At 42.1% G+C, this 26,968-nt stretch overlaps 1 protein-coding gene across 11 annotated transcripts in view; it reads left to right on the forward strand.

Annotated features, from left to right (window-relative positions):
- FTO (FTO, alpha-ketoglutarate dependent dioxygenase) overlaps positions 1–26,732 on the forward strand; it is a 413,322-nt gene extending 386,590 nt beyond the window's left edge. For 6 of the 11 annotated variants that reach the window (XM_025369991.1, XM_025369998.1, XM_025369997.1 and 3 more), the window contains one exon: positions 24,049–26,730. In XM_025369991.1, coding sequence (XP_025225776.1) covers positions 24,049–24,202 — 154 coding nt within the window. In that variant the 3' untranslated portion in view covers positions 24,203–26,730. Of the gene's footprint in view, positions 1–24,048 lie in introns of all 11 variants that reach the window. The other 5 variants (XM_025369995.1, XM_025369994.1, XM_025370001.1 and 2 more) reach the window with 2 other exon arrangements.
- Positions 26,733–26,968: the final 236 nt, after the last annotated feature.

Raw genomic sequence — 26,968 nt, forward strand, 5'->3', positions numbered from 1 at the left:
TGCCACTGCACTCCAGCCTGGGCAACTGAGTGAGACCCTGTTTCTAAAAAAAAAAAAGACAAATTACAAAAGCAAGATGCAAAGAAATTGTTTCACCTAGTTGACTTCAAAGAATTTACTTCTTGCTAAGTTCCCAGAATTTTGTTTGTTAGAAAGGAAATGAGAATTGAAGGCAGTTATAATCTTTAACAGCTGATTCATGTTCCCAGCTAAGGTATTTAGTTCTAGTCACCACCACTTTTAGCATCTTTATCAATTTTTAACTATACAAGTAATGCACAATACATTCACTTTGTAAGAATTAAAACTTTATAGATAAGGATAAAGTCTTTTGACCACTGTTTCCAAACTTAGACCTTCTTGCCCTTCCAAATATTCTTCTGTGCATTTACAGACATATATGTACCCGACGACAAATATATGTTTTCCTTATTTGTTTTACATAAGTGGTAATTATGCCATACAAATCAATACCCACATTGCTTTTTTACTCAGTAATATGCCTTATGTTTAGAAATCTTTCCATGTTAGAACATATAAATCCATTTAATTCTTTCAGAGAAGTCCATATACTGTAATTTAGTATCATTCCTTCAGTGATGGATTTTGCTTCCAGGTTTTCAGGTTATCAGCAATTCTGCAAAATACCATTATCTGGTTGGAACTAAGTTCATATAATTGTCTTAATGGCATGCTTAACCAGCTTTTGCCAGTACAGTTTTCTTCAGTATGTTTCTACTGACCTGATCATTCAAAACTCTCTTTTAATGTTTTCTACCAAGCCACACTTCTTTTTTGATGGTAAGGACAAAAACAATTTTGAGACATTTCATATTTTAAATGCCCCACAAATAAACAGATATTCCAAATATGGCAGTGAATTAAATGTTTTCAATAGGGGGAAAATGAGAATCTGTTGTCAGAAATGCCCAAGGAAAGGTTGTTATAAAAGGAAAACATCATTATGGCAAGTTTCTTGTTACACAGATTCAGTTATAAAGATCAGACCATGTCACTTGAACCACCACTGCACTCTGGGATCATTCATTCATTCATAGTAGCGTCCTTCCACACAGTACTGAGTTTTCCATTTACCTTGTTTGCTAACACCCATGTTATAAAGAGGTGTCACTGATTACATAAAGGATGGTTTGCCAATCAAGATCTGCATACGTGGCCTTGATAACCATCCCTCAGTCCAATATAAATCTCTTACAAATCCAATAGGAGAAGGCAGGAAGTTCTTTTGAAGAATGAGAAAAATTTCCCAAGAAGTTTTGAGGGCGAACTCCGTGAGAAGTTTTTCACTAGGGATCTCAGGTACTGTCATTCCTCTGGACAGGAATTGAATAGGTGCTGAGATACTCACCAGTTAATTGCCTTTGGGTTAGTGGAAGAAGTAAGTCACCTAGCCAGATCTTAAGCATTTGCACAAGTAGAGAATGGAAACCTCCAATCTGAGTGAGTTTAATTAAAGATTCTAGAATATTTTTAAAACAGTTCACACTAATTACTTTTAGTTTAGGGAATAACTCAAAGTTGGGTTAATTGTGTTGTCAGTAGAGGTTTTGCTTTAGTGAAAACCAACAACCGACTTGAGAATGGCAGAGATAGGGAAACAGTCCTTCCAGAGTGTAAGAGATACTAGATATCTCATATTTCTTCAGCTCCAATTCGTACTGTTAATGGGCTCACTCTTTCATTCTATATTGAGCATCATATCTGTGTCTTATGAAAAGGGAAGTTGGGGGACACGGTTAAGAGTTAATGGAAAAAACAGATAAATTGGACTTCATCAAAATTACAAACTCTTATGCATCAAGAATGTTACCAAGAAGGTGAAAAATAGCCTATAGAATGGAAGAAAATATTGCAAATCATATAATCTGATAAAAGTTTAATGTCCAGAATATGTAAAGTGCCTAAAACTCAATAACAGAAAGACAACCTAATTTTTAAAATGAGCAAAGGATTTCATTAGACATTTCTCCAAAGAAGATATATAAATGGCCAGTAAGTACATGAAAAGATCCTTAACATCGTTAGTCAAGAGAGAAATGCAAATCAAAACCTCAAGGAGAGACTACTTCACACCTACTGGGATGGCTACAATTAAAATTAAAAAAAACAAACAAAATAACAAGGCAAGGATGTGGAGAAATTGGGCTCCTCCATTATTGGTGGGAGTGTAAAATGGTGCAGCACCTTTCAAAAACAACTTAGTGGGTCCTCAAAAGAATTAAACATAGAATGACCATGTGACCCAGCAATTCCACTCCTAGATACATACACAAAAGAATTGAAAGCAGGGACTCACACAGATACTGTACATCAGTGTTCATTGTAGCATTATTCACAGTAGTCTAAAGGTGGAAACAACCCACGTATCCATCAACAGAGGAATGGATAAACAAAACGTGTTATATGCATACAGTGGAATATTATTCAGCCATTCTAAGGAATGAAATTGAAACGTGTGCAACAGTATGAATGAACCTTGAAAATATTATGCTACGTGAAATAAGCCAAACACAAAGGACAAATATTGTATGATTTAACTTAAATAAAATATCTAGAATAGGCAAATCCATGGAGAGAAAGTAGATGATAGGTTACCAGGGGCTGGGAGAGGGGAAATGGGGAGTTTATCGCCTAACATGTACAGCATTTCTCTTTGGTATAATGGGAAAGTTTTAGAAATAGATAGTGATGATGGTTGCACAACATTGTAAATGTAAATGTAATAATGCCACTGCACTATATACTTAAAAATGATTCAAATGGCATATTTTTGTTATATATATTTTGTCACAATAAAGAAAAAGTTAATGGAACCAGATACAGTATTTAAGCATATCATCGACAGTTACAAAGGAATCCAATGAAAGATCTTATAATACGGAAAACACTGTTTCAGTTATGCATTGCAACATAACAAATCATCCCGAAATGTAGTGAGTTAAAACAACCACAGTTTATTATTCCTCATCTAAGACTCTGGCCTTCTGGGGTTGACTAGGGCTCAGCTGGACAGGTGGTTCTTCTGCTGGGTTCACTGGGGGTCTTACCCATGACTATAGTCAGGGAGCAGCTGGGACCAAAAAGCTGGTTCTGCTGTGACTCTGAGATTTCTGGGCCTCTCTTTCTCCATGTAGTCTCAGAGCCTCTTCTTCTCCAAGTGGCCTTTCCATGTGGGCTCTCCAGCAGGGCAGCCATGCTTCTTACATGGCGGCTCAAGACTCCTAAGAGCACAAAAGCAGAAACTGCCAGGCTTTTTTAAGGAAATGGCCCAGAGTCACCTCTGTTGTGATCTGTTGTTGAAGGCAAGTCACAGAAAGGGCCAGCCCAGGCTGAATGTAGGAGTGAGTGCTGGAGGTGTGGTGCACTGGGGGCCACGTTTGGAGGCTAGTTACCACAAACACCATGTATATATGCACAGAACAAGTGAGAGCAAAATCCTCATGAAACATTACAGGAAACCAACAGATAATATCTAAAATTAATCAACCGAGAAATGGTTTGCTGGGTACAGTGGCTCACAGTTGTAATCCCAGCACTTTGGGAGGCCAAGGCAGAAGGATTGCTTGAGCCAGAATTTAAGACCAGCCTGGGCAACACAGTGAGACCATGTCGCTACAAAAATAAAAAAAAAATTAAGCCAGAAATGGTGGTGCACACCTGTAGTCCTAGCAACTCAGGAGGCTGAGTCCGGAGGATCACTTGAGCTCAAGAGTTCAAGGCTGCAGTGAGGTATGGTCACACCACTGTGCATTCCAGCCTGGTGACAGAGCGAGACCCTGTCTCTTAAAAAGCAAACAAAGAAATTGTCGTACATGCATATTAGTTAGAGATACAGAAGGTAACTACGATACGAAACAAATCTGCAGATTGGATGGACTGGAATGGAACAGTCTTGCTTTTTCATTATGAACTCTTCTATATGTCATTAGATGTAAACCTGTGAGCGGGCCGTGTTTCCGTCATATTATAGGGGAGTGGTTTGGAGCATGGGCTCTGGAACCAGACTGCCTGGGTTCACATCTTGGCTACATCACTCACAATCTTTGTGACCTTGGGCAAATTACATAACCACTCAGTGCCTCACTGTTTGGATCTGTAAGATGGGGATAATAATCATAGCAACCTGATGGGATTACTGGCATTATTACATGAGTAAAGCACTTACAGTGCCATCTGGCACACAGTAGATGCTCAGAAAATGTTAGTAATTAACAATTACAACATTAAAAAAAGAAAAAGGGCTGGGCACTATAGCTTATGCCTGTAATCCCAGCACTTTGGGAAGCCAAGGTGGGAGGATCACTTGAGGCCAGGAGTTCAGGACCAGCCTGGGCAGCATAGTGAGCACTGTCTCTACAAAAAGTAATTTTAAAAAATTATCTGGATATGGTGGCACATGCCTGTGGTCCTAGCTACTTGGGGGGCTGAGTTGGGACGATCACTTGAGCCTGAGAGGTCAAGGCTGCAGTGCGCCATGATTGTGCCACTGGACTCCAGCCTGGGCAACAGAGTATGAACCTGTCTCAAAACAAAACAAAACATTAAGAGGGAAAGGGAAAATTTGCAGGCAGGCCCATAGTGAACTAAGGATCTCAAGATCTGGATTCTAGCCTCCTGACTTTGACACAAATGGGTTGAGCAGTCTATTAAACTTGCCTTTAAACTAAAGGGGTAGGAAAGAAGATAAGAACCTCCCAAGAACAGAGGCTTTACCAAATCTGAAGTCTAAAAGAGCAAGTCATGGCTGTCGAAAATTACCTTGCTGGAAAATGAGAATTCCTTCTCTTTGAGGAAAGGGTGCTAGATTCCTTACAGTTGAACCTGTTCCTTCATCCTCACACTGTACGCACCTTGGAGAAATAATTCACAGACCCATTCGCTGCCTGCCCAAAAGACCTTTCTCCTGGGAAAGAACTTTATAAATCACTTTAAGTTAGCAACCATAACTCCCAGACGCTTACATGAGACCCACTGAAAAAGGACATTAAGTTGGAACCAATGAAATTGCTTCTAGTCTTTATTTGCTGGCCTCCTGCTCATCTCTCCCAGAAGGCTATTCACGTGGTCAACCCTAGGTGAGACTCTAAGGAAGTTTACCTCTGCTTCTCACCCAGGGACTGCAGAGGTCATGGGAGTCTTCCTTCTTCATACCAGGAAGCAGCATGCTCGATCCAAGAGGTGACTTCAACTGTTATCCTCCTTAGAGGTAGTTGCATTGTAAAATACCTTCCCCTCCTTTCCCCATACATTTGAACCAAATGAATTAATGGTAGACTACCTAGCATTAGTTGAAAGCCAGAGCAAGAGTGTTTCTGGAGGGAACACTATTCTGGGACCTGTCCATTCATGCCACACAGGCAGGCCACTTGCTGATGGCACTTACGCATCCAACCCTGGCCTCGGATTGGCGGATGCCTTTGGGCACTAGGACCTTTGCGAGTCAGTCTCCTGCTAGAAAGAACAGTTTAAATTAAGAATAGCAAGTTCTCCAGGTCTCGCAGTCTCACCCAAGCTAACCTATCAGCTAGCGCTGCAGAAAACGCATAATGGAGCCTCCATAAAGTATTCTGTGCCAACTCCCAGGTGGTCTCGGCTGCAGAACTGTTCTTCCAAAAAGTGTAAATTCTAACTTAGCAGTCTGCTGAGAAGTCCGGCTCCCTGGCAGGCCGGGCACGGGGCAGGAGGTCACAGCAGCTAATCAAGTCCTTGCTGTGTTCTCCTGACTCACTGCCGAGCTCTGGCCCAGTCCCAGCTGACCCCTCTCCTGTAATGCTCAGTGAGGAGCCAAACTTCTCCATTAATCGGCCTGTTTGCAGGAGCTGGAAAGGTGACTTGTAACAGGCCTCTTGTTCCCAGACTCCTCTGTAATGACATTCTGCACAAGCAGATGTCATCCTTTGATTCCTTATGACCTTCTGAATTTTGGCAAATGAGAAAGCATCTGGGATCCGCAGTGAGGGCCTAAGGGTGTCCGTCCTACAATGAGCTACTGTCGTCCTCCACCCTGCCCTACCTTCACCCCCATCTCTACCAGGCACGTGGCAAGGACATGGCCCTTGCTCATTTTCCCTGTTGGAAAAAGCCTTCTTCCCGGAGCCAGGGGACTTTGAGATGAGGTGGCCCGGACCGTCCCATGCTTGAGCATTTACCAGACGTGACTTCGGGTCCCTGTGGCTGTCTCAGCTTGACAGATGAGAAAACGCTGTTGCTAAGTGCCCTTCCCAAGGTCACCCCACAAGCAAACACTAGTGCTGGGAGAATGAGATCACCCCCAGACAGTGAAGGAACGACAGACCCATGCTTTCAAAGCCCGGAAGTGTGACACTGCACCAGCCCATTGACCAGAGAATACAAGACAGTAAGTAATAAATAGATAATGGCCTGTCTCTCCTCTTGCTTTCTCCTTAAAGATGCCCAGGTGGGAAACTTGTGGTTGTGATGATTAATTAATAAGTCCGCCCAGTTAACCTGAAGTTTGCAGGCCATACTGCAAGCCTAAGGCGGTCTCTTTGGCAACTCATCCGTCTTTTCCAAGGCTCCAGTGGGCTTTATTCAGTGGCGGCATTGCTAGCAGCACTGCAAAAACTTCAGTCGGAGGACTTCAGAATTCGGCCGGCTCCCTATTGAACTACGATGTTTTAAAACTCCTTTCAAACCAAGTCATTTCAGAAGCAAACCCTGCACTGACTCAGAGGCCTGTTCAGTCTTCCGTGGCTCTCAGCATATAGGATTACCCTTCTTCCTCAGTCTGAATTCACGGCACCAAAAAGAAAAAGAACAGCATAAATTGGATGTGTGTTGAGTTCTGAAGATACACATCAGGTGGACTTGGGAATACAGGGAGGCTTTGGCGTGATTCCTTCTTTTCTATTCCAGCGCAAAGGCGAACAATACATCAAAGCCTTGAAGGATAAGGTTAATAGCCTTCCCTCCCTCCCAGCCCCAGAACGGGAGTGGCCTAGGATGCCACCAAAGAGGCTTAAGATATTTTGCTTCATCAAATGAATACTGTGTGTAGGTAGAGCATAGAAGTTTACTCTCATGAGGTGACTCCATTCCTAAAGGAATCTAGAGGCTTTCTGCAGAGCACCGTGACAGAGATCCTATCATCCTCCTGCTTAAAACCCTCCAGTGGTTCCTCATCTCACTTAGAGTCAAATCCAGTCTTCACAGTGGCATCCAAGAGCTCAGACTTCACTGACCCCATCCTCTCCATCCCCTCTCCTCGCCCCCTTCCGCCAGCCACAATGGCCCCCTTGCTGTCCCCTGAGCATGCCTAACTCTTTTTTCTTTCTTTTTTGGCGGAGACAGATTCTTGCTATGTTACCCAAGGTGGTTTCAAACTCCTAAGCTCAAGCAATCCTCCCACTTTAGCCTCCCAAGTAGCTGAGACTGTAGACTCATGCCACCATGCCTGGCTAATTTATTTGTTTTTTGTGGAGACAGAGTCTCACTCTGTTGCCCAGGCTGGTCTAGAACTCCTGAGATTAAGGGAGCCTTCTGCCTTGGCCTGCCAAAGTGTTGGGATTATAGGTGTGAGCCACTGCGTCCAGCCCTAATGCCTAACTCATTCTAACTTACAACGCCCTTCTCCAGGACAAGCATCCATCACAACCACCCTAGCCTAGACTCTTCCCTCAGCCTCTCTATTCACTCTTTTTTTTTTTTTTTTTTTTTCCATTTCTCTGTTTGATTTGCTCCAGAACACTTAACTCTAGCAGAAATTATCTTGGTATTTATTTGCTTACATTGTGTGGCAGAGAATGTTAGCTTTTCATCCTGTCTCACTGTTTCCTTCTTCCTTGAAGTCTTGGTTTTGACAGAGAAAGGGCGCAATGTCCAGCTAAAATCCCACACTTCCCAGTGACTTAAGTTCTAATCAGTGAGATCCAGAGGTTACTTGTCTTCCTTTCAAACAGGAGGTAAGGGGAAATTTTAGCCCTCTTTTTTTCTGCTGCCCCCTGCCTGGGACTTAGATATGGTGGCTGGAGAGTCCTGGCCCCATAGGTGACTTTAGGGATGGCAGCTATGTGCTAAGGATGACAGAGCAGAAAGGTGGATGGAACAGCCTGGGTCTCAGATGTCCACGGTCTGCTTCTGAGTGATGCTCCTTAGACTTCTTTAATGTGAAATAAAAATAAGCTCCCGTCTACTTTGACCACTGTTATTTCCAGTCCCACTTGCTAGCGGCTGAATGCAGTTTATAACCGATACCTGTGTTTATTACCTGACTTTCCTGCTAGAATGTAAGCGCCACAAAACCTGGGACTTGGTGTAGTTCTCCACTGGATCTCTCTAGATCCTGACACCTAATAAATATTTGTTGAATGAATGGATACTAAAAGCACGAAAGTCACAGAAGTCCTTCTGCCCAAATCCTGGCTTCAGTAGACACTTAGCAAGCATCTTCTTGATCACTGACCCAGCGGCATAGATATTTATGTGAGACAAAGCAATGTTAGTTTCCAAATATTAGCTGTAGAAAGAGTGTCATTCATTTCCTAGGTGTATAAAATGCAGACTTGCTTTGGATTTAAGGCCAGGACACTATGACATCTTTGGAGTTCAGGGGCTTGTTAACACGACAGTCCCGATGCTGCAGTGGCCTGGACTTCCTCCCTTTCTACAAAACAGCTGCACCAACATATAACTGTGCTCCTGTCATAAAACATCCGTAGGCAAATGGAGCAGTTTATTATCTGTAACCTTGGAATGAAGCGGCAGCTTAAAGACTCCATAGGTTCTTTGGCTAGAGTGAAATAGTGCCCAGGAAGTACTGGAGTCAATGACACATATCGCTCAGAGGATTAGAACTTGCCTGCAAAAATAGCTTTTGAATCAGAGCTTAAGAGTGAGTGGTAGTCATTCCAATTTTACCAAGTTCAGTTGAGTTGAAAAGTGTTGGACTAGTGAATGACCTAAGTTTCAGCCCCAGTTAATGTGACTTATTATTTATGTGGTCGTGTGACCTGAAACAACACTTTCACTTAAGGGCACTAATCCCTTTCATGAGGGTGCCACCCTCGTGACCAAAATACCTCCAAAAGGCCGATACCCTCACACTGGAGGCTAGGAGTTTAAGATAGGAATTTTAGGAGGACACAGATATTTAGTCCACAACAGATGATTGTCACTGCTCCAAGTGGTGTCAGCTGTGTTGTCCTAGGGCTGGAGGCCCCAAGATGGACTCATGTGTTGAGGCCTTGGCACTAGCTGTGGCCTCATTTTCAAAACTGGGATTCCACCTTTCTTTGCTGCCCTAGTAGCGAGGATCATATGGGATAATGCATATGGACGTAAGCCATAATGTTTATGTATATATACCTACAGTTTTTTAGAGATGGGAAGACCTATAGGGATTGTCTAACTCAAGCCCTCATTGTACACATCTAAGTAATGATGGCCAGAAAGTCACAGTTTTGCCCAAGATCACAGGGTAAAGTAGTGGCAAGACTGGGTCTTTAACTCACAGACCAGTGTTCTCCCTACTATATACCATTTGGCTTGTTATGTTGTTAGCTTTCTCTCTTTTTTTTTTTTTTTTTTTTTTTTTTTGAGACAGGGTCTGGCTCTATTGCCCAGGCTGGAGTGCAGTGGCATGATTACTGCCCACTGCAACCTCGACCTTCTGAGCTCAAGTGATCCTCCTGCCTCAGCCTCCCAAGTAGCTGGTACTACAGGGTACTATTACTTTTACGTGCCCAGCTATTACTTTGGCTTATCATTGTTATTAAAGTGCTGTGTAGCAGGGAAATCAGCTCCCTGTTAAGGAGGTACAATTCAGATGCAAGATGCTTTCAATCACTTGTGCATTCCATAGTGTTTATTGCTGCTACCATGTGTCAAACTCTGCTCTAGGCTTTGAGGATGTAGCAGTGAGCAAAACAGACAGAAATCCCTGCCTTCAGAGAGCTTAGCTCACACGCGTGTGCACACACAGACACACACACACACAAATGGTGTCAAGTGCTACAGAGAAAAATGGGACAGTGAAGAAAGATGGGGAGTGCTAGAGTTGGGGGACAGGGAGGGGTGATGTTTGCTGTCCTGAGTAAGGCGGTTAAGGAAGATCTCCCTGATTGGATTAAGGAGTGGCCTGAAGAGGTAGGGAGAGGAAGCCATGTGGATATTTTAGGGGAAGAGTGTTCAAGGGAGAAGGAGCAGCAGGTTCTAATACCCTGAGACTGCTCTTGGCCTCTTCAGGGTGAGCAAATAAGCCGGTCTGACTGGAGCACAGTGAACAATGGGATGAGTGCGAGGAGAGGGCAGAGAATCAGGGGTAGGAAAGGGTCCATCATGGAGGGCCTTGTGGACCACTATAAGAATTTTGACTTTGACTCAGCTTTTAAATCAGTGCAAAGCATAAATTCATCAGAAGACTGATATGACCTTTATAAATTAGCATTTTTCTTTTGATCCACCATTTTCTCCCTAATCCTGAATTTGAACTGTGTCACACGGTTGGTATTGGATGCCACTGAGTTCCCTACCCTAAGTGACCTGTTAGCGAATATTTCTAAAGAAGACAAATCCAGAAGGGCTCAGGAAGCTCATGTTCCGAATAAGGTTAAAATGAACTTGTGAGGTGTTTCTCGGCATCCAAAAACCAATTAAGCAGGTTACACGGAAGTATTTCTAAAAACAGCAGTACAGTGGAAGGAGACTGACAGGTAAGCAGATGGAGGAGCCATCAACTCAAATTTATTTCACAGCTTACAACTCAAATGAGCATTCCAAAATCAGAACAGCTGGCCTTTTATTCTGTAAGCCATTGTCCCTTGCTTTGCTTATCTCTCAGGAGTATGAGTGGATTATACTCACTGGCGGTCTGTCGGTCGGTCTTTTGACTTTGCAGGGGAAAATCCTTTGTAGAAAAACAGGCTCTTTGTGTAAATCAGATTTTTCTGTAATGTCTGCCGCTTCCCGCAGATTGTGAAGTTTCCAGATTCTGGAAATCAATGGCTTTTCCTTTTTAGCTTCTATTTTCCTAACTGTATTTGTTACTTACATGACTGCTGTTATTTACTCAGAATCAACTTGATTCTGAGTAAATGGAATTGAATCACGTAGTCAAAAAGCACAATCTTCCAATTTGCAAGAAGAAATGTTTTTTTTTTAATGTTGTAGTGCATTTAAAACTCACAGCCACCTTGGATTTCTAATCAGAAGTTATTCTGGAATGTTTCTGAAGTTTGAGACTGTCCCATGCAAACTTTACTTAAATTTCAAGCAACAGGAAGTCATGAGATTTGGAAAGGGTTATCTTTTGTCCATCATGGTCCTTTGCGGGGTTCTGTGGTGACAGAGGACAGTGGAGAGAACGTATTCTGTGGCTGAAAGGAGGGCTTGATACTACCCGGTGGGGATTTTGTTCCAGTAATTGCATCAAATTGGACCTGCTGCCATGTCATAGGTATAGCATGATTATCATTCATTAAGTCATGCACCTATATGCCTTCCCTCCCAATGGCTGAGTCACTAGCAGAATATATTTTCTTCCAAAGTGTTTGTTTTCATTGTTGCCCTTTAAAAATAATGAGTTCATTCTATTCCCTTGCAAGGAAAGTTACTCTAGACTGCTTTGAAATTGTATATCTTTTGTTGAGCACATTTCTGCAGTGGTTCCATAGCATTGTGTGCTGGGGAACCCAACCCGGCCTCTCTTAAAGCATCCAACCAAGCGGCCTCCGACTTGATACATATAATCGTCCAGCCCATTTGACCTTTATATTGTTACCCTTGGGCAGGTAGAAGTCATGCAAGTTTCGGGTGACCCTATCGTGTGACCAGAGATCAAAGGTCAGCAGCTCCTAAATGTTCGGCTGTCAAGGTAGCCCATTCATCACTATCGTTATGTAACTGACAAGCCCACAAATGAACCTGGGGATAAAATTATTCTCAGCCCTCTACCTCCTGGGTTTACACCCTAGTGGTGGGCCAAGCAGTCTCACATATTAAGTGGTTCCAAGGGCCTGCCACAGTCCCTGAAGTAGGGGGAGGACTTCAGGAGACCTATTTCATGTGCCAGACCCTGGGAAGTCACCAGCTGCCTGCCTGGGGAGCCAAGTTGCCGCTCTGCAGGAGCTGACCCTGAGTCTGGTTTCCTCTGAAATGGAGCTGAATTGAATGTTAGTTCTTTCTGGACCCAAAGGCACACATATGTCCCTGCCACCACAGCCCACTTTGAGCATCTTTGTGGTCCTTTGTGGCAGGTTAACACAGTGCAGTGTTTTCACCAACTGGCCTGATCTTAAGAGTCACCTGTGAAAGTGAAGATTCCCAGGATGCTCATCTGGAAAGTCTGACTTAGGACCAGGTTCCGTTAGGAAACTCAGTTTCTGACAGGGGTCCAAAATGATTCTCATGATGTCTGTATTTTGGAAGAATGCAAAAAGATTTGGAGTCAGACAATTTTGGCTTCACATCCTGACCCTATCCTTTGTTTGGCTGTGAAATCTTGGATGGGTTAGTTAATCTTCTGGGCCTCAGTTTCAATTTTGAGGACAAACATTTTAATAGAAGATGAATAGAATGCCTAGCACTCGTCTTCATTATTATGGGTTTTTTGTTTGTTTGTTTGAGACAGGGTCTTGCTCTGCCACCTAGGCTGGAGTGCAGTGGCACAATCACGGCTCACTGTACCCTCAACCTCCCAGCTTCCCAGGCTCAAGTGATCCTCCCACCTCAGCCTCCCAACTAGCTAGGACTGCAGTTGCCCGCCACCATGCCTGAGTAGTCTTTTTAAATTTTTTGTAGAGATGGGGTTTCGCTATGTTGCCCAGGCTGGTCTTAAACTCCTGAGCTCAAGCCATCTGCCTGCCTCGGCTTCCCAAAGTGCTGGGATAACAGGCGTGAGCCACTGTGCCAAGCCTTATTGGCTCTTTTAAAGGTTTTTATTAGTATTCTTATTATCCCTTTGGTGTGAGAAGAGATGTCATCAAAAGACATTGGCATGAGGTCAAATGTCTTTATAATCTCTCCCATGTTAACAGAAGTCTCCGATAAACCTACAGGGGTGGTTTTGAGAGGGACAGGAGAAAAGCAGTGCTGTGAGGATCACACAGGCTCATCACTTGGCTGGGAGGTGCCCTGGTGGAGACTGCACATTCTAGCAGTAGAAGGGAAGAGGCAGGGCACTCCTCTGGACCCCTGAAGAAACAGTGGAGATGCCTTTGAGCTATTTCATTACCAGAAAGTGGCCCTGACTTCCAAACCAGCGAGGGGCTCTTGCATCCCTTATCTCCTCATCTTCTGACCTCCTGGAGGTGCGATCTGAGCACTTTTACCCCTCACCCAGGGTCCTCTTTTCTTTCATAGAGCCTTTACCATAGGCCAGAGGAGCTGGGGTTTTGGTGTTTTTTTTTTTTTTCTTTTTTCTTTTTCACTTTTATTTTAGGTTTGGGGGTATGTGTAGAGGTTTGTTACATAGGTAAACATGTGTCACGGGAGTCTGAGGTACAGATTATTTCATCACCCGGTTATTAAGCCCAGTACCCAATAGTTATCTTTTCTGCTGCTGCCACTCCTCCCACCCTCCCTGCTCAAGTAGACCCCAGTGTCTCTTGTCTCCTTCTTTGTGTTCATAGGTTCTTATCATTTAACTCCCACTTATAAGTGGGAACATGCAGTATTTGTTCTTGGTTTAGTTTGCTAAGGAAAATAGCCTCCAGCTCCATCCATGTTCCCACAGAAGATATGATCTTGTTGTTTGTTATGGCTGCATTGTATTCCATGGTGTATATTGGATCTTGTTTTTTATGGCTATATTGTATTCCATGGTGTATATATTTTCTTTATTTAATCTTTCATTGATGGGCATTTAGGTTGATTCCATGTCTTTGCTATTGTGAATAGTGCTGCGGTGAACATTTGCATGCATGTGTCTTTATGGCAGATGATTTCTATTCTTCTGAGTGTATACCTAGTAATGGGATTGCTGGGTTGAATATTAGTTCTGCTTTTAGCTCTTTCAGGAATTGCCATACTGCTTTCCACAATGGCTGAACTAAATTACGCTTCCACCAACAGTGTATAAGTGTTCCCTTTTCTCCCCAGACTTGCCAGCATCTGTTATTTTTTTTACTTTTAATAATAGCCATTCTGACTGGTGTGAGATGGTATCTCACTGTAGTTTTGATTTGCACTTCTCTAATAATCAGGGCTAATGAGCTTTTTTTTTTTCATATGCTAGTTGGCCGCATGTATGCTTTTTTTTTTTGAAAAGTGCCTGTTCATGTTCTTTGCCTACTTTTTAATGGGGTTTTCTCTTGTACATTTGTTTATGTTCCTTATAGATGCTGGATATTAGACCTTTCTCAGATGCATAATTTGCAAATATTTTCTCCCATTCTGCAGGTCATCTATTTACTCTGTTTATAGTTTCTTTTGCTGTGCAGAAGCTTTTAAGTTTAATTGGATCCTACTGGTCAACTTTTGCTTTTGAAACCCTGGAAGACAAACTAGGCAATACCATCCTGAACATAGGAATGGACAGAAATTTCATGACAAAGACACCAAAAGCAATCACAGCAAAAGCAGGGGAGCTCTTAACCATGATTTACAGTGAGACACTCTGGTTCCATGGCCAGGATGATGGGAAACCTTTACCAAAACAAATCTCTTCTTGGAATCCCAAGTTGGAACTCTAAATGTTCTATCTCATGAAAAATAACAATAAGCTGGGCACTGTTTTGCATGCCTGTAATCTCAGCTACATAAGAGGCTGAGGAAGGAGGATCACTTGAGTCCAGGAATTCTAGACCAGCCTGGGCAACATAGTGAGGCCCCACCTCAAAACAAAACAAAAAGCCCTGATTGTTCATGGCTATTGCACTATATAGTATTATTAATATTACATTTCAGACAAACTGTAGGTCATGTAGGCGCTGAGGAAAAGAATTGGGAACTGTGAAAACCATTGTTTATATAGAAGGTGCCTTTTGAGCTCCAAACAAATGTGGAGAACATAAGCCATTGACAGCAGCTGGGCACTGCCCGCACTGTCCCCTTCTCCAAGGCAGCAGGACGGCACAGACCCACAGGAGCGACTCTAATTATACTGATTGGCCAAGATCCAGGCTCTGTGCTAAATGGAAGAAAGATTTCTTGCCTGTGTGTGGTGGCTCTTTCCCGTATTCTCGACACTTTGAGAGGCCATGGCAGGAGGATCACTTGAGCCCAGGAGTTTGAGACCAACCTGTGCAACAAAGGGAGACCCCATCTCTACAAAAAACAAAAACAAAAATAGCCAGATGTGGTGATGCGTGCCTGTACTCCCACCTACTCGGGAGGCTGAGGATCGCTGGAGCCCAGGAGTTGGAGGCTTCAGTGAGCTATGACTGTGCCACTGAGCTCCAGCCTGGGCGACAGAGTGAGACCCTGTCTCGAAAAAAGAAAGAAAGAAGGAGTTCTTGAAAAATGCATGGTTATTTTTGTGGCTGAATGGCATTATCTTGGTGTTCAAAAGCGCTTCGGGTATATTTGGCAGTCAAAGCGTTTTTAAAGCACCTAAACAGCCTGTCTCGTATTGGACTTCTCACCTCTTCCCAGAAGCGTGAGGCCAAAAAGTAGATGTATATACAACTAGAAGTCAAGCCAAACCCGGCTTCTCAAGTGGTCATGGTTGAAGAACACTAACTACTAAAAAGGTGTATTGACCCGGGGGTTGGGGAGAAAGCTGACCCCTGGGGAAAAGTCTGGATTTTCCTCACTCTCTGATGTGTGTTGACTTTACTCATCTGGAAACTTTAACATGGGGAACAGAGGCAAGAGGTTAAAAGCCTTCCAAAGAAAAAGCGAACGTGTCTTTTGTGAAAACTCATTTAGGAATTGGTTTGGTTTAGTGGTTCTGCAATAGGTAAACTGAGTTATTTGACATGCTGACTTGATAAGCCACCTTTGTCCGTGTAGACCGTTATGATAGCTGTAAGTATGACTGGGTGGCCATTTACTTGTAAAGTTGTCCACAGTGCCATGATAGTGACAAAAGTCCAAGAAGACACATTACAAATTCATTAACTTGTTCTTCTCTTTTCAGAGGATTTAGAGTGTCAGGGGAAAGATTATTATAAACTAGACTGCATAGTTTTGTCACCACTCACTATAACAGATTATTTGGAGCAAAACACAGTGAGACTATGAAAAACAGTGCAATGGAATGGCTTCTTCTTTGAGGTTAAATTTTAAATGTAGCACTTAAGGTAGGCATTGTAGAGGTGAGAATTATACATGGAAATCCCTTCAATTTGTACATCAGGTACTGGCAGGGATTTAGATACCATGTTAATAGGAAAAATACTTATCTTTAAACCCTGAATCACTCAGTATGGCAAGACGGTTGCCACACAAATACACATTAGAGTGAAATGAACCCTCAAGATACTGAAGTGAACAGAGGACATGAAGGTCCCATATTGGTCTCACGCTCCCTTTAAAGCGTAAGGCCATTGAGAGGATTGTTGCCCGATGACATCATTATTTCCTGCTTTTTTCATGCGGATCCTGGCAGGTGGGTTTTCCAGGTTCATGTGGATTTGATGTAACACCAGTGTTTTCTACCTGAGGCCTGGTTTTTTGTTTTGTTTTGGTTTGGTTTTGGTTTTTTGTTTTCATGATGGAGTTTCACTCTGTTACCTAGGCTGGAGTGCAGTGGCGTGGTCTTGGCTTGCTGCAACCTCTGCCTCCCGGGTTCAAGTGATTCTCCTGCCTCAACCTCCTGAGTAGCTGGGATTACAGGCACGCACCACCACGCCTGGCTAATTTTTATATTTTTAGTAGAGACGGGGTTTCACCATGTTGTTCAGGCTGGTCTCGACCTCCTGACCTCGTGATCCGGCCACCTCAGCCTCCCAAAGTGCTGGGATTACAGGTGTGAAGCACTGCGCCTGGCTCCTGGGGCCTCTTAAGCCTTGGTATTGGCTTATGCTATGGTGCATTAGGAGAATGCGTTATCACGTAGCTGATGCCCTCAAACAGACTCCTACTCAGCGTTAGGCCAAGTGACTGTCAACTCCTTAAATTCAAATTCCAGAAAAAACACTGACTTAAAGAAGAGGAGACTTTTAAACATTGGGTATTTTCTGATGAAGCTGTCTGTTTAAACTGCTCTATTCTTTAGAAGTGTGATTTCTTTCATTTTTATTTGCGAGCATTACAAGCCCTCTGGCCAATGTTGCGTGATCAGCTAGGTTTTAAAAATAGGACTTGTATCACATAAGAAAAGGGATGTTGAGGCATAATTATACATTTATATGGTACTTTACATATTTTACAGTGCTTTTATATACGTTATTTGATTTTATCTTCACATAACCCAGTAAAGCAGAGAAGCATTAACTTCAGTGTAATAATTGAGGAAACTAAGAGGTTGAGATATTTTTCTCAAGGTCACCCAGGGAATATATTAATAATTAGAGATAGTTTATGCCCTCAGAAGCTGAACATGTATCTTTTATTTCTATAGACTGTAGATACTTACGCTGTAAGAGCGTCACCATCAAAAGAATGAAAAAAAGAAAACTAGGTTTTATCAGTCATCTGACATAATAATAGTCCTTCTAGAAACTAGAGGTAAAAACAACATTTGCTTCTTCCCTCTGAAATGATTTGGAATGTACTAAATATCTAAATTTGACAAGAATAGCTGACTAGTCAATGGACAGGATCCATTTTAGTCCAAATGGAAATCCATGAAAAAGATGGAACGGAGTGACAAGGGCAGCCAGCCAGATGTCCAGGGGTCTGACCCGCCCTGGCTCCCCTGCGCACCATTCCATCAAACCTTGAGTAAGGCAGCCCTCACTCAAACTGGGGATCCAAATACCTACCCCTGCCATCTCTCCTAGGTTGTTAGGAAAGTAAGAAGCAGCACTGTGGATCGACATTATTTGGGACATTTAAACATTGTACAAAATACAACTGTTATTTTTATTAGGAGTTGTTCTCCTCTTTCCCATTGAAGAATTCCCTCTTACGAGTTCATTTCTGTTCATTTCTTTTCAGTGGCCCATGCTTGCTAATATTTCTCCATCAAGTTCTAGTCTGTGTGTGTGTGTGTTTGTGTGTGTGTGTGTGTTACACTTGCTTATTCTGATGAATCTTTCAGCAGAAACCATTTCTCCTGAAATCTTTCTGTATCATTTCATCAAGAGTAGTGGAAATGTTACCTGTCCTCCTTTATTTGTTGCAAAATTTAGGGACAAGGAAGAAGACCGTGTATGTTTTCTTAAAATCAATGGCCAGCACATTACTGTAAAACCTATTGATTAAAAACACAAAGTATAATGTTAGTCATTTAGTCTGTGAAGTGATGCAATAAGGGAAGAAATTTATCCTTTGACTTTTGCATTAACCTTTTATTGACTGCTTGCATACCCATAATTAACACACACTTTAGCTAAAGTGGTTAATTTTAGCATGGTGACCAGTGTTCACTAATGTAGCTGCAATCCCGATCATCTAAATGTAAGTGCAGCCCTGGGGGAAATCAGCGGGCAGTGAAGCCCTTCATGAGTTACACCTTGGTCGGGGGGACTTCTGGACAATCTGCTGGCAGCCAGCCAGTGTGACACCTTTCGGCTGCTTCCTGTTACGTCACTAGGTCATTCAGGGAGAACCACTCCTAAGGAGCTGAGAGTTTTAAGAGGTGGTTTATACAGTGCTTTGAGTCAAAATAATATATATGTATTATATATATACTTTATATACACATATAATATGTAATATACTATATATTGTATATAGTTATATGTATTTATTATATAATTATTTTATATATGATATATTAGATATAATTATATATTTTATATTTATTACATAATTATTATATATAGTAATATAATAATTATGTAATAAATATAAAATATATAATAAATATAATATATTTATAATTAATATAATTATAATATATAATACAATTATAATGTAATAAATATAATATAATAATATAATAATTATGTAATAAATATAAAAATATATAATTATATCTAATATATCATATTAGATATAATGATATAATAATTATGTAATAAATATATAAAATATATAATTGTATAATAATAAATACATATAATTGTATATTTTAATAAATATATAATTATATATACAATATTATATGTAATTATTTATGTATGTCATCCATAATTATATGTAATATAATAAATATATTGTATATAAATATAGCATAATATATAATATATTAAAAGTACATGTACATACTATATTATGTATATACTTTATCTCTCTTCCTCCTAAATTCATATTATAAATTCACATTACATATTATATATAATATATAATAAAGTATATTGTATAAAATATGTATATATAAAATTTTATGATATTATATTTGAAATACTTATATATAAAATAATAGGTGTACATATAAAGCATATGTATACAATATTTTATGTGTATATATGTATTATTTTCCTTTGCTCTCCTTGAACTGCTTCATGAAAGGGACAGTATTTTCTGAACAGATCCAAGTTGATTTGCTAACCCAACAAACATTTTTAAAAATGGGATTTTTCCTTAGGATAGGATTAGAGAGGACAGGACTGAAAGGGGAAATTGTAACTTTTTTATTGTTTAGCTGGGTTCAGTAGGACTTGGGAATGACACCGAGAAGGGAATCTTGTTAACTTTCTTTAGCAACATTATCCAGCTTTAGTCCTGAAAACTGGCTTATTTTCATGCAAAGGCCAGTGTGGATGGACCAGCATTCTCTTGTTTTCTGGGCAGAAATCTGTCCCAAATAGAAATACTATTTGAAACAAAACCAAATGTCAGTGTTTTCGTGGGTTCACACCCAGGTATTCTCTGCACACACTACACTGTATCAGCCACAACATCTCACTTTAGAGAGACTACCTGAATCCACTTGGCAAAGGCAATGGATGTTGTAAAAGGCAGGAAATAACTGAGAGAAAGGAAGCATGGCCAGCATATCAGCTAGGATTCTTTACAGAAAAACCTAACTCAGACAATAAAGTCTCATGAAACTGAAACATCTAAGTGAAGCATGACCCAGATACTCAAACAGCATGGTCCAGGATCCACCCCTTGCTGGATGGCAGCAAAATGTTGATGGCAGTTCCAATTCACACATCCTAATTGTTCATAGGCCAGGAGAGGAGAAAGTCTTTTCCTTTAGCTCCCATACCAGTCCTCTGATTTAGTCTCTTGATTTTGCCCCATATTGGGTCATATGCCTCCTCTTAAACCACTCCCTGTGGCTAGGAGAGCATGATGTACTGACGTAGCGGAAGCCAATCAAGGCTCTCCTCTGGCTATAGTGGTGGAGCTAGTCCCACCCACATCAAGTCATGAAGGATAGGGAAGGAACAGGTACCCCACAGGAAAATTAGAATCCTGTTGTTGGGAACGGTGGGAGTAAATACAGGACAACAAATTTCCATCACAATCAGTATTCCTCACCCATTTCATAAGACAACTTGGGGCCCCGTTATTTTATAAGAGACTATAGAGTGTTATGTGCTAAGAAACAATCCAACTTTATTTCCTGTAAATGCAAAAATCAATCTGGAACAACCACCACTTAGAAGGCCAGACGCCAGTGCCTTTTATCAATCCTAGGTCTTCAGGAACAACTGTTGATCCCTTCTGAATCTGAACATTTTAGCCTGACACTGGAAAGTTGTAGCAGCTTGAATACATAAGCCTCAGGGTCTTGGGATGTCACAATGTGATAGGATCCAGCCTTAGGTGCAATTTGATTCAAGCCAGAAAGAGCTGCTCCTGTATCCCCAGAGCTTCCCCTAGGAGTCCGTCTAGAGGCTCCGCACCCAGTTAGTAGGAAGGAAGGAGACAGCCCAAGTATAATAGGCAGCTCTCTCATTGGCATTTCTCATCTGCCACTGGTACCTGGAGTAGAAGTAACCATAGTGATAATATTATTTAATGGGTATTGGGCGCTTGCTATGTGCCGGGAAATGTTCTAAGCACTTTCTGCATATAATTCATGTAATCTTCACATCAACCCCATAAGTAAGATACTATTATTGCCATCACCACTTGGCAGACTGAGGCTCAGCGAGGTAACAAAACCTGCCCAAGATGTCATGCCCCTGGAGAGCAGCAACTCCGGCAATCCGGAGAACACACTCTTTACCACCATGCTGCAGTCTCCCTGCTTCCCATCTTTGGAAATTGAGATCCAAGAAGGAAGAATGAGTGACCCGAGCAAAAGAAATGAAACCCTAAAGGGGGACAGATGTGCCTTCAAGTAATTCCCAGCCTTCTCTTTATCAGTTCTGTAGGCTGGCATGATGCTAAATCACACAACGTCATTTGAGTTAGGGATGTCTGTCCTTTTTCATGGGTAATACATCACCTCCCATAACGAGCCCTTTCCTGGCCCCTATTACTGTCAGTTGGAAATTGGCAAGGAACACTGGACATTAAAGAAAAAATTTTAAAGCAATCTTGAAATTTCTGAATGAAGCCTCTGAAGAAACCCAACAAAGGGTTCTACTCCTGACCCAGATGGATGCAGTGACTGTGTACCTCTTGTCTGTCAGAGCTTGAATGCAAAGGAGCCACTTCCCGTACCAGCCAGTCTTTTTATCTTTCTTTCTTTACTTTTTTTTTTTTTTTTTTTTTTTTTTGGAAACAGAGCCTTGCTCTGTTGCCCAGGCTGGGGTGCAGTAGCACAATATTGGCTCACTGCAACCTCCACCTCCTGGGTTCAAGTGATTCTCATGCCTCAGCCTCCTGAGTAACTGGGATTACAGGTGGGCATCACCGTGCCCAGCTAATTTTTGTATTTTTTAGTAGGGACAGGGTTTCGCCATGTTGCCCAGGCTGATCTTAAACTCTTGGAAGTGATCTGCCTGCCTTGGCCTACCAGGATGCAAGGGATTACAGGTATGAGCCACCATGCCTGGCCCCAGCCAGTCCTTTGATGAGAAGAACAACAGCCGAAAACTGCAACAGCTTTTGCCCAAAAGAAAAGCCATCGGGATTGGGAAACTTGTACAACACAGCACAAGCAAACCTCTGCAGCAGGCTTCAATGTGTTTAATACTTTCACAAAGTACGGAGGCAAAACCCATTTGACAGGTGAAAAAGCATCTCTATTGACTTTCTACAAGCCTTATGAGATTCTAGGTGGATCGACACTTATCATAGCCCTTTAATCTGCCAGCCAGGATAATGTGTGCATGGATAATTTATCCACTGTGAGATTGAAACGCTCCATTTGGAATAACTTTCCCTACCCGGTAAATTGAGCATTACTCCAGGATTCTGAGACAGAGAGAAAGCACAATTTTAAAAGCTTTGCAGAGTTCCTTTGTAATTAGTCGCAGCTTCCCTTGAATATTAATTTCCCCCACATCCCTTTCAAGTGCTTTAGAGACTGTCTCTAGAACGACAGAGATGCACCCTCAGAACCATGACAGCAAGCGGCATGGTCTCAAACACCTATGATTAAGTAGTCTGCAGAACGCACCCTCTGTTCTTCGGTGCAGTGTGTAGCTTATCAGTGCAAACAGTTTAATATTTATGCTAAGAGGATTGTCAAAAGCAGCTTCTGTTGCTTTAATTCTTGTTTTAAATAAATAATGAGAACATTTAAACACATTACTCTTCTTGAGGCCCCGGGGTCAGCTAATCTTATTATTTATGAAGTGATGTGCTACATAATAGTACTTAGTGCATGTTAACAGACGCTATTATCAGGGCCTGATGCAGAGAGCCGAAGATATATTAGAATGTTATGTGTAATGTACGACGGATTGAGTGCATAGGATGCCGGTGTAGCAATTAACCACACGCGAAAATAGGTGTAAAGTTGAAGTATGTTTTCCCGGGGGGATCCCCTCACCATTAATAATTCCCCAGAGAAGAAAATGTCTTTCAGTTAGGAACCCTCTCTACCATCAGGCTTGGAAATGGGGCCAGGATATTCCATTCTTTGATCTCTTCATAGTCAGTCCTACACAGTCAGAAGACAAATAGTGAGCATGACTTTTTAGTTGATTTAGACAAAAATGCAGAGAAGGCGGGGGTGGAGGGAGGCACGTGTGCAATGTCCCAAATGCCCTCATAGTGTCTGGTTTTGGTCCACACATTTTCACTGCCACGTACTCCAGGAGAGTCGAGAAATCGTTCATTCCTTATTGCAATCTGTTTCTTTCTCTGTGATCCTCATTTTGCAGATAAATAAAGCTGAAGCCACTGAGTTTTCCCAGGTCACTTTTAAATAAGCCGATCTCTCTGAGAGACAGATGCCTGCCAAGGTGTGAGAACGTCGCCCCAATTTTTTTCCTGTGAGGCTATAATTTAGCTTCATATGATAATTAATTTCTCTACTATTGATGAATAATCCATTCAATAAAAACCATGATTTAAGTGTTCTCCTTAGGGACTAACTCTTGCTAGCCTCTTAATTTAATTTTGTGGAAGTTTTTCCCACCTCTTCATCAGTGGAAATGATTATTAACCTCTATTTGCATATATCCTTATAAATCGGTGTCTCCTTGGAGTGCCTTTTTCTGAGCACAGCAAGCTGGGACACTTGTAAATCTCCAGGATCTCCAAAGTCAATCCCGGCCTGTAATATTGTTTAATCTATTCTTGGACGTTTTAATGCAGTAAATTCAATTTAATCTTTCCCAGTAATCTAGTAATACATCGAAATCCCACAAACATTTAAATCTGATAATGGCTTAATCACACACTTTAAATAACAGTTGAGATAATGAAAAAATAATTCACCATTTTAAAGGCAGAGTAACTGAATTTCCCCGATGATTGGCTTCTACACAGCCACCTGAGATGATACAAATCTGGGAGTCAAAGCACAGGAAGCCCGGACCATCAGAAACAGCCTTCCTCCTTAGAAACACCTGCGTTCCGCCTGTAGCCGCATTCAGTCATCGCCATGACCTTCACCCCAGAGGACCGTCTTTGGAGCATTGGCCGGTGTTGCTCCAAGCTTCCTATGGGTTGAGGTCTTCTGGGGGTTTCCTCCCATGGATTAATTTCCTATTGTTACTCTTCCAGGTGCCAGTCGCGAATTGCCCGGACTTTACCTGCTGATCAGAAGCCAGAATGTCGGCCATACTGGGAAAAGGATGACGTTTCGATGCCTCTGCCGTTTGATCTCACAGACATCGTTTCAGAACTCAGAGGTCAGCTTCTGGAAGCAAAACCCTAAAAGGAGCACAAGTCACAGGCAGAGGAGAAAGAGAGATCAGCTTTTCTCCTCCAGTGTTGTCATGGGCTTAAGCAAGGGCAGCGGAGACTTCTCTTGGCCCCTAGATTGTAGCACCCCGGTCCCAATCCAAAACAGCTAGGAAATGGTGCCCATGAATTTTTATATGTTTTAAAATGACCCTCTGTTATAGTCTGATTTGGTGTTAAACAGGACCTTCTTCCCCAAAAATTGTTCAGATTTAAAAATGTGAGCCATTCAGCCCCCAAGGTCCAGGGCAGGCGACAGGAACAAGCCCAGCATGTGACAAAGCCTAACCTACTTTCCTCTTTCCCAAGCTTTTTCAGAGACTCTGGAGTGGACCCAGCCCTCTGGGGAAAGACAGAACTTAGAGACATCCCAGTTTCTTACCACACCCATAAGTGTTGTCCAATATGGTAGCCACTAGCTAGCTGTGGCTACTTCCATTTAAATTCAGTTTTAATTTTAATATAAAATGCAGCTCTTCAGTTGCCCTGGCCACATTTCAAGTGCTTAATAGCCTCATGTGACTAGTGACTGCTGTATGGACGGTACAGATATGGAACATTTTCATCATTGAAGAAAGTCCTATTGGACAATGCTTCTATAAGAAGTTTGAAAGCAGGAATTCTCATTCCCATTCTTCTGTAGCCTCTATCCCCAAAGGCAAAGAAACTAAAAGAGAAATGACTCATTGAAGATTGGCCTCTTTCCTTTCTCTAAGACGAACCTAAGTAAAAGCCTGAGCTTTGAGTTCTATGCTCAGCGCACAGGAAGGAGATGTTAACAATTAAAATAAAGTTGATATCCTGTCTTTAGGGAGTTTCGCTGATCTCTTGAAAGAGACACAGCCCTATTTACATTATTCCACAGATTTCACCAGCATAGTATAATTTTTTTTCTGTAAGTCCCTCATTCTTATGTAATAACAGGTGGAACTGAGGTTTGAAGAACCTCAGTGGCCCATCCTGATGACATTGGAGACTCAGAGAGACAAGAGAGAGTAGGGTTTAAAACCTGAGCTTTAAAACTCTCACTAGCTTTGTGTCCTTTGGTATTAACGTGCCTCAGTTTCCTCATCTGTATAATGGGGATATATGAAAGGCACCACTCCCAAGGTGAACATTAAGTGAGATGATTCTAGTTACAGACTTAGAACAATTTCCAGCACATAGTCAAATATCCAGGAAATTCTAGTACTGTTATGTGTGGGTGAACTGACCTGGATGTAGATGCTTTCATCTTTCTTTCTGACCCCTCCGCCAGTTTTGTCTTGTGATGCCGTTAACACATCTCTCCCTTTCCGACCTGGCTCCTGCCCACTGATGTCCCAAGAAATCGTGAGAATAGTTAGCCGCCCTCTCCCCAGCCTGTTGCCCTCTCGTGTAGGTGTTCACAGTAGTTGAGAAGTTGAAGAGCTTTTGTCCATTGAAGGTGCACTGAGAATAAACTCTTTCCTGCCACCAGAATTGCAGTGGTTCACGGCCTGCACTCATTCCCATGCAGTTAATAGACACAGGAATGTCTTGTTAAGCAAAGCGGCCAGGGTCTCATCGTGTTGAGACTCGAGTCTCTCAGACCTTGGATTCATCCCCTGGTGTCTTTGAGCCTCGGTTTCCACATTGGTAAAAGAGAAGTGAAGCACTGTCTCACAGGGTCATCACAGAGATTAAATGAATAACGTAGACCAGGAGGGCATGGCGTTTAAAAGTCACAGATGGGGCACCCTCGGGCCATCCAGCCCAGTGTTTTCTTTAGCCCCTATGATGTTCATTTTTTGTTATATTCCATTAGGTGCCAATATTTTAAAAATGGGAGATTTCACATAAAATTTAAAGGTCTGCATTTTCTTTCTTTTTTTTTTTTTTTTTTTCTTTGAGACGGAGTCTTACTCTGTCACCAGGCTGGAGTGCAGTAGCACGATCTCAGCTCACTGCAACCTCCACCTCCCAGGTTCAAGTGATTCTCCTGACTCAGCCTCGCGAGTAGCTGGGGCTACAGGCACGTGCCACCACGCCCAGCTAATTTTTGTATTTTTAGTAGAGATGGGGTTTCACCATGTCGGCCAGGATGGTCTCTATCTCCACCTCGTGATCCACCCACCTCGGCCTCCCAAAATGTTGGGATTACAGGCGTGAGCCACCGCGCCCAGCCAAGGTCTGCATTTTCTTTAGAACTCAGAACACCCAGTAGTCCTAGGCCCCCATCCTCGCATGGCAACAAGCTAAATAGCATCTTCCCACTGCGAGTTGGGGCATGACCCAGCCTATGGTTTGCCATACTCCCTCTTTTTCTCCATTTTATCATTAATTGTGAACCTGACCCGTGTCACCTCTTCATGTTAGCGCTCTCCAAACCTGCTTGCTTGCACCCCTCTAGTCAAAATGTTTTGTGCTCACCCCAATATATGTGTGACTATTGAGCTCTATTTGTAGACTGCTTGTACTAATGTCATGTGCATCATAAAATATTCATATCCAATAAAAATATTAAAAGGATGAGATAAGAAACCAAGAGACATTCTGCCGTTTTTTCCTTTTGCATGGATGAGCCAGCTTCACTGGCCTGGGTGGGGCCCAGGTGGAATTAGTTCTCAAAGTCCTCCAGGTGGAGTCAGGGGATGTGCAGCAGGGTTGGAGAAATCACTACCTTAAGTGAATCCGAAAGGTGAGATCACATTTGCTCTAAAGAAATGGTGATCCCAGCACTTTGGGAGGCTGAGGCAGCAGATCATTGGAGGTCAGGAGT

The sequence above is a fragment of the Theropithecus gelada genome, chromosome 20, assembly GCF_003255815.1.
Source record: "Theropithecus gelada isolate Dixy chromosome 20, Tgel_1.0, whole genome shotgun sequence".
NCBI lineage: Eukaryota > Metazoa > Chordata > Mammalia > Primates > Cercopithecidae > Theropithecus > Theropithecus gelada.